General features: G+C 46.6%; 1 protein-coding gene across 1 annotated transcript in view; it reads left to right on the top strand.

The window, feature by feature from the left end:
- Nucleotides 1-305: 305 nt before the first annotated feature.
- The window catches only part of tmtopsb (teleost multiple tissue opsin b), a gene marked incomplete at both ends in the record, with an annotated part of 20,669 nt that continues 11,852 nt past the window's right edge, over nucleotides 306-9,122 (top strand). The window contains 2 exons of the mRNA XM_080547281.1: nucleotides 306-636; nucleotides 4,633-4,961. Of these exons, the coding sequence (XP_080403407.1) occupies nucleotides 306-636; nucleotides 4,633-4,961 (660 nt within the window). The remainder of the gene's footprint in view (nucleotides 637-4,632; nucleotides 4,962-9,122) is intronic.

A 9,122-nucleotide genomic window follows, 5' to 3' on the forward strand; every position in this document is an offset into this window, starting at 1 on the left:
ACGAGACACCTGATCTGCACTGTCCCGGGGAACAACGACTTGAACTAACTAACTAACTAACTAAACTTTCCGGCTCGAGCACAAAGTACAATACAATCATCAACCCAGACCCTGCTTGCGTCTCCCAAAGCTGTGCGCCGGTTGTTCTCCGCCTCTTGTGATGGGTTGACTCAGTGTCCCCCCCCAAACCAGATGGATTCTCTCCAAACTCCAAACCAGAACACATCACGCCCCGGCCGGGCAAGAGGTTGACACTAGAACATCATTAGACACTATTGACGACTCGAGTCACTCGGGGCAGTAGTATGATCGTGTCCAACGTGAGCTTGAGTACGGGGGAAGATGGTGCAGGCGTGCTCTCGCGCTCTCTCTCCCCCACGGGACACCTGGTGGTGGCGGTGTGTCTGGGCTTCATCGGCACGTTCGGGTTCCTCAACAACCTGCTGGTGCTCGCGCTCTTCTGCCGGTACCGGCTGCTGCGCTCGCCCATCAACTGCCTGCTGGTGAGCATCTCGGTGTCGGACCTGCTGGTGTGCACGGTGGGGACGCCGTTCAGCTTCGCCGCCAGCACCCAGGGCCGGTGGCTGATCGGGCGCGCGGGATGCACCTGGTACGGCTTCGCAAACTCGTGCCTCGGTGAGTATAATAATTAATAATGCATGCTTCTAAAGGCTTAGATAGGATGCGTTAAAATCTGGTCATAGACCGGTTTATTCTCTTCTAACAATTCGTGACGTTAGACTTATAAGGTTCTATCTCCATTTTTGTCAAAATTGAGTTTTTTACATAATCTGATCCATTAGGTGTTTATTAATGCCTGTGTGGTGTTGTTTTTAAAATGTTGACATTTTTGAGTTAGTAATTAATAAAATACAAAGGTTTCATCTCACAAAACATAATGGGATGTAAAAACTTTGACGCTCAATATCTCTGAACTACCCTAAACGGAGATAGAACCTTCTCATTCTAAGCTCACCAATTGAGTCCACCTTAATTTGAATGAATGAATGAATGAATGAATGAATGAATGAATGGTCTTTATTGTCATTAATACAGTACAGGTACCATGCATACAACGAAATTTAGGAGGGGGGGCTCCCCTGGTGCTAGGAAAGAAATACTAAAAATAAGAAGGGAAACTTCAATTTTGCATTGTCTGTTATCAACTCTGTTATCTCTTGTCTGTTATCAACTTTTTGGGGTCTTTCGGTCCGGAGCAAGTTCACGTTTTGGTGAAAGAAATACATAACAGACAGGAGAATTAAGGAAAAAAGGCATCAGTGATTTTTTTTTTTTTTTTTGCCTGACCAGATGAATTCCCCGTGCATATGAAAAACAGGTCTAAAAGAGTTGCATATGTACCAATAAATAGTTGTATTCGATGCGCATAGAGTAGAGTCGACATTCATTCTCAGGTGTTCATATTAGCCTATTAGTGCCTCCACACGCCGTCGGCTCTTTCTGGTCTTCTTCTTCACTATAACGTAATTAAGGATACATGTGCATGAATAATCAATGCGATGGACTTGAACTATCGATCTGTATCTCCCCGCTCAAGCTGATGTGCGTGCGTGTGTGACGTTAGAATGATAAGGTTCTATCTCCATTTTTGTCAAAATTGAGTTTTTTTACATCATCTGATCCATTAGGTGTTTATTAATGCCTGTGTGGTGTTATTTTTAAAATGTTGACATTTTTGAGTTAGTAATTCATAAAATACAAAGGTTCCATCTCACAAAACATAATGGAATGTAAAAACTTTGACGCTCAATATCTCTGAACTACCCTAAACGGAGATAGAACCTTCTCATTCTGAGCTCACGATGTGTGTGGCTCAGTTGGTCATTTTAGTTAATTTCCTAATGACTCACACCGCTACACATTCTCCGTTCCAACAGTCAGTGGGGTTTTCTGTGAGTGATTGCCGGACTGGTGCTGTCGATAAGTGAACCCTATAACCCCCCCCCCGTGAAGTCTCTGCAACCGTGCGCTCTGGCGAAGCACAGCCGCGCTGTTTTGCTCTCTGTGATGCCGTCAATTATCATTATTGTTGTCCAATCACCATACATGCTGTTGCAAGCAACAGGTGGCTCTTGGCTCGTGTGGTTAGTCTTCTGATGAGGGGTCCATCAAGAGCTATTCACGTGATGCCAGTAGAAAGGAGAAGTAGAATTGTGCTCGTCAGAGTCAGAGTGTGTTCCAGTTTTAGCTGGATTGAAAGGGGGCAGCTGCATTCACATCTGTTGCTGTTTTGTTTAAAAGATGCTTTTGGCATCAACTAGTGAAGAAGCTGTCTCCTCTCCTCTCTTTCTCCTCTCTTTCGCTCTCTCTCTCTCTCTCTCTCTCTCCTGCCCTGAGGGTTCAGACAGAGCAGATGTACTAGACCGTCCCTCAGAGGCACACGGAAAGAGGAGGGATGGATGGAGGGAAAGATGGAGCAATGGCTCACTGAAGCAGTGACTTGGGTGACGGCGTGGTTTATTAAACAGTCCTGTGTTGGTTTTTAAGACCAAGGCGGAGGCTGGTTGGAATGCATGGAATGAGGAACGGTATCCTGCCACTTTTTTTTTTCTCGAAAGTTTTAGAAACTTTGTTTCTCTGAGTGAGGCAGTCCCACTCGTATTTTTCATTTTATCGGATAGAGCAGTGTTTCTCAAACCTCTCCTCGGGGACCACCAGCCGTTCCACATATTTAATCTGTTCCACCACCAGCACATCTGATTCAACTAATCAAGTGCAAAGCAATTATGATTTGTACTTGATTAGTTGAATCAGGTATGCTGGTGGTGGATGAACGGCTGGTGGTCCCCGAGGAGAGGTTTGAGAACCACTGGGATAGAGATAGTGAAGGTAGACAGGAAAGTAAGGAGAAGAAGGGAGAGAGAGAGGGCATGTCAGGGCACGGGCCGGAATCGAACTCATGCCGATATGTGTGCACTGTAGACGGCGGTGCTAGACCACGGGACCACCCCAGGCCACGACATACCACTTTTATGGGGTCTCAACCTCCCTTTTTTAACGTCCCTTCCTCGCTGTAACTGCACTCATTCATCATGACATCACTCCCGGGACAACTTGGGCCACTTTGGGGGGGGGGGGGGGAATCACAAGACGGTCACTTGTTAGACACAAGGGTTGTGTGTTGTGTCCGACCCTCGACCCCTGGTTTATTTAAGTAATATCACACGAGAGGGAGTGCTGTTATACTGAATATCAGCACGGCTGTGATTCGTCGTAGGTACGAGGCCGCAGGCCGAGTCACTGATATTCAGTATAACAGCACGACCTCGAGTGTGATATTGCCTTTAAACAGTTCTACAGCCCCATTTATTAGTTAACAGTAATAAGCGACAACAGATTATGATTTGTTTGTTTATTTAATCATAAAAATAAACAAGAAATAGTTCCGCAACTGAACTTCAAATGGACTGCTGCCTAGTAACCTGAACACAAACATGTAGTCTAATTAACGGTCATTTAATAGAACACCTGTGCGGCGGAGTGATACATATAGTTAAAAGTCCCAGTGCTGTTATACTGTATATCAGCACTCATGGAATGCCTCTTGTCCAATCAAATGACTTGGTCGGAACTAACTGTTGTCTAATAAGGAGTATGGTAGAAAGTCAACCAGCCATGCTCACCCCAGTCCAACGTTTTAAAATGGATGAGGTCGTGTACCATTCTGAGGTGAAGGTGGTAGGATTGTAAGGCGCGCGTGTGTGTGTGTGTCTGTGTGTGTTTGTCCACAAACAGCCCCAGGCCTCAATGGGCTCTAGGACCAGGTCCACACACACACACACACACACTTTGTCTTTGTCCACAAACAGCCCCAGGCCTCAATGGGCTCTAGGTCCAGGTCCACACACACACGCACGCACGCACGCACGCACGCACACACACACACACACACACACACACACAACCTGGCCATAACAAAGATGGAGACACACACCAAATAAACTAATATAATTAAGTATTTATTAACTATAACTAAAGAGAACTGCAGGCAATAATCCAATGAGGTATGATAATGATAATCAGTATATCAGTAGTGTAAGTGAGTGGATGCAGTGGAAGGTGTGGTGAGGAGGGTGTTGTATGGTGGAAAGCAACATAACCAAATGAACAAACGGTGCTGGTGGAAGAGAGAGAGAGAGAGAGCTGGAGACTGGAGCCTCTTTTAAACTCTAATCAGTAGACCCAGACAGCTGTGCTGAATCCACCTGATTGGGCTCCAGCTCCGCCCCCCAGGTAGCCTACCTGGACAAACACAGAGGTTAGTAGGACAGACAAGGCCAGAGGGCCGTCACACACACGTTTTCACATAAATATGTGTAGAGGTGACGAGGTGAGGGTGGAGAAGACACCACTTTATCATCATTTGTGTGTGTGTGTGTGTGTGTGTGTGTGTGTGCGTGTGTGCGCGTGTGCGTGTGTGGGTGCCTGCTTGTGCGCGCGTGTGTGTGTATGTGCGTGCTTGTGCGCGTGAGTGTGTGTGTGTGTGCGTGTGTGTGTGCGTGTGTGGGTGCGTGCTTGTGCGCGCGCGTGTGTGTATGTGCGTGCTTGTGCGCGTGAGTGTGTGTGTGTGTGTGCGTGTGTGTGTGCGTATCCCCCCCCTCTCCCTCCCAGGCATCGTGTCTCTGATCTCCCTGGCCGTCCTGTCCTACGAGCGTTACTGCACCATCCTGAGCCCCGCCCAGGCGGACAGCCGCGACTACCGCCCCGCCCTGGGGGGGGTGCTCTTCTCCTGGCTCTACGCCATCGCCTGGACCGTGCCCCCGCTGCTGGGCTGGAGCCGCTACGGGCCCGAGGGGCCGGGGACCACCTGCTCCGTGGACTGGCACAGACAGACCCCCAACAACATCTCCTACATAGTCTGCCTGTTCACCTTCTGCCTGGTCATCCCCTTCACGGTCATCCTGTACTCCTACGGGAAGCTGCTGCTGGCCATCAGAAAGGTAAGGCGTTAACCCTTAATAATAATAATAATAATTTATTAAATTTATATAGCGCTTTTCCAAGGCTCAAAGACGCTGACAATATATGATACACATGGGGACACACAAAAACAACAAGTAACAACAACAAGTAACATGGAACACAGAGTCAGCGAACGGGGAGGGGGGGGGGGGTGGTGGTGTAGAGTCCGGTGTTGATGTTGCTGGGAGCCTCGATGGATGTGCGGAGCGGAGAATGCCTGCCTTGGTGGCAGCAGCAGCAGTGAGGCGATGGTTGTGGTTCAGTGAGTGTAGGTGAGACGAGAGAAGGGCAGGGGGAGGTGGGGGGCAGGTGAGATGGCCGGGAGTCCAGGGCAAAACGACAGGCGGTGCCGCCGTTGCCGTTGTCGTCAGTATTGCCAGCCTGGGACCGAACCCGCGCGGCCGGCCAGCCTAGCCGTGCCATGCCAGCGACCAAATCGCGCAGCAGTGAGTGAAGGCTGGGAAGGACCGACACTCACCTGCGGAGATGGCAACCCCCGAGCCGGGGAGGGAGCGGTGGCTACCTCCCGGGACGAGGGTAGTAGCACGGCACGGCCAGGCCAGCGATGTCTGAGAGCGGCGCGCAGCGGGTCGGTCGGCAACACAGAGCCGGGGGACAGGAACGATGAGGCGGTGAGTACTGCAGTCCGGTAGTGAAGGCGGTGAGTACTGCAGTCCGGTAGTGAAGGCGGTGAGTATTGCAGTCCGGTAGTGAAGGCGGTGAGTACTGCAGTCCGGTAGTGAAGGCGGTGAGAGGCGGAAGATGGCGAGGGGGAAGGCAGCGGAGGTCGGCGGGACAGGATACAAAAAGGATAGGACAGGATACAAAAAGACAGGATACAAAAAGACAGGATACAAGAAGACAGGACAGGACCGGGAAACAGAAGCGGCAGTCACAACGCGGACGCCAGCGTGCTCTGAACCCGGAAAAACCCTTGACCTTTAACCCCCTCTAATTAACCCCCCTTTGACCCCCTAACTCCCTCCTACAACTTTTTAGGATGGTTTCCCCATATACTGAAAAAAGGGTACAGAAATGACCAAAAAAGGTACAAATGCTAACCGCTGGGGCAGTACCCTCAAAAGATACATCCATTGTACCATGTTAATGGGTACATAGTAATACCAGTAGCGTAGCCACGTTTACTCATGGGCCCACCCTGAGAAAGCTTCGGTGTCATTTATTTTCTCATTATTATTAAAAAAAAAGTAACCCTAACCCATTGAGAATATCTGAGCATTCAAACAAAAACAAATGAGATAATATGTGAACAAATATCAAGTTGAATTACTGTTGGATGTGTTTTATCCTCTGAGCAACGGGACTGATTTCCGGTAAGGTTACTGTGTTTGCCGAATCCGGTGTGGACTTTTCCTCGAAAGCCGACTTGATGTAGGCTACTGTACTTGATCAACTGTAAATCAATGCGTGCGGGGTGTCCTCTGATGTACGTCGCATTGGAAACGTGTTTGATGGATGCAAACTAAAGTAGGACCATGAATATGTAAAAAAAGAAGCTGGCCCACCCTATTTTATACAGGCCCGCCCTAAAGTAAATTTCTGCCTACGCTACTGAGTAATACCCTTACAGTTTGTGCCTTTAAGGTACAAATATGGACCTAAAAAGGTACAAGTGTACAAATGTGTACCCTAAAGAACAAAAATGTACCTTCACTGTACTTTTATTTCTGAGAGTGTAGTGAAAATACCACTGCTCATCCGTGATCAGACTTTGCTGAGGTGCTGGAACTGAAGAGTATCAGTAGAATGCAAAACAGCAGCATCAAAAAAACTTCGTTTATTATGGTTTCCCCAGACACAGGCAAAGTCCTGGAGAAATAAATCACACTTTCGATGTAGAGTCTTCAGGGATGCTTGCTAGTTTAGATGTAACATGCAATCAAATCAAATCAAACCAAACCAAATAATATCAAACAGTTTTTTATATTATTTTTCTATTCCCTATTTCCTTAGGGTTTTTTCTTTTTTTATTATTACAGTTTTTTAGTAAGTCACGATGTCAAAACTCTTCATACAGTCAGCGAAACAGGAGTCCATGTGGACCAAACTGTGACGCATTTTTACATTGCTGCTTTCACACAAAACGCATTCAATGACCGCATTCTCCGAAATCCATTAACTCTTCTCTCATTCAGACTCCACCACCTGCGAAACACTATGTGTTTGCAATTGTATGCTTTCTGAGGGAACATTTTTTGCCAGTGTATGGTTGAACGAGCTTCTTTTGAGACATGTAGCCTATGAAGTGTTTGGCCTAGATGCATGTTACTTATGCAGACTGTCTGAAGAGTTTTGACAAGGCGACTAACTTTTGACAGTTTTGAACACTGCAACTTAGCAATCGTGAAAAAAACTGTAATACTTAAACGACCTCAACCTCTTCTACAATGAAAACCGGTTTCCTCTATTAGAAGGACATTGACATTGGCTAGACAACAGACGCATTTGATTCTCAAGAGACTGAAATGATCACAAAGCTTTTCTCTTCTTGACCTGCACCTAAAAGAGACGGAACAATCTGAAGCAGTTCTGGGCTTTTGTGTTTCCCCAGGCCCGGTACTCTAAAAGGTACTAAAACCAGACCAGAACCATTTCCACCTTTTCCACCTTTTCCACCCTTTTCCACCTTTGTGTCTCTAAGAGAAAGTGGGGGTCAATCGACCATAACCTCTTAATAATTTGCGTCACACCTAGCCCCTCCTCATCAATCCAGCCAGTCACTGAGGTCATCCGACCAGGACCAGACTAAAAACCAAAAGGGGACAGAGCGTTTGAGGTGACGGCCCCAAGACTCAGGGACGCCCTCCCCCCTGACCTGAGAGCCGCTCCCTCAGAACTCATTTTTAAGCCGCAATTAAAGACTCATCTGTTTAGCCAGGCCGCTAGTCACCTTTAGCCTTCTTATTGTGCCTGTTTATGTTCTGTTTATATTGTCCCCTTTTTTGTTTTTAATCATTGATGTTTTCATTGCACTTTTTCTTATTTTTGATGTAAAGCACCCTGTGCATCCGTGCTGTGAAGGGCGCTATATAAATAAAGTTTTACTTACTTACTTACTTACTTGCTTACTATCACAGATGCGGACAGGAAATGTCTGTGATTGGCTTGTAATCTCACCTGAGGGAGTGACTCTATAAAAATCCCTGCTGTCTGTCTTGAGCTCACTTTTCTGAGAACTCTTTCACTGCCACACTTGTTCTGACATGCTTGTAAACTGTTCTCAATTAAATACCTTTTAAATACCTTTTCTATACAATTTGAAGAAACCAGGCTACTGTCGTGGGATATAATTGATCCTTAATAGATTTAGTAGAACTTACAAAGCACAAAGAGCTTAGATCAATTGTCTCCAAAGAGGCCTTTTATTAAGCCAAGTTTACATGAGCGCAGAGATAAATGAGCAGACCATTAAGCAAGAAGCAATAGCCCAAAAGCCAGAAGCAAGCAGGAAGCCAGCAAGAAGCCCCCAAAGATGGGTGCGACTCATATTTATAGACCTGTCCTTGGTCATGAGGTCACTATTCTTGGGAACCAATCATATTATACAAATCTGTGATTACACAAGTTATGGGCCCTGTCCATAGTCAGAATTATTCACTGCGCCACAGATCTTGGCCCATCCCTTACAGGAAGGAAATGGGCCTTCCTTGAGTGCTAGATTTCGCCCCTACTGTAGAGAGACTTACATTTCTCAGTATAACATGATATAAAACCACTACAATATCTTTGTCTATTTATATACTTAGATATTACCCTAACACGCTTCACAGAAAATAAGAAATAGAAAATGTAACAACGAGGCAGAATATTAGAGGATACACTTAGAGCGGCCATGGAGGGTGAACCAGTAATAACATGTGAAGAGTGGAGGTAAACTAAAACCTTAATGTATTAATAGTGGGTGGTACACTGAGGCACATATCACTGATATATGATATGATACCATATCATTGCAGGGTCCTCGGTTCGATTCTGGCTATCGACATACCCTGCATGTCATCCCTCCTCTCTCTCACCCATCCTTCCTGTCATCCCTCCTCTCTCTCTCACCCATCCTTCCTGTCATCCCTCCTCTCTCTCTCACCCATCCTTCCTGTCATCCCTACTCTCTCTCACCC

The sequence above is a fragment of the Nansenia antarctica genome (genome assembly GCF_963989245.1).
Source record: "Nansenia antarctica genome assembly, chromosome: 17".
NCBI lineage: Eukaryota > Metazoa > Chordata > Actinopteri > Argentiniformes > Microstomatidae > Nansenia > Nansenia antarctica.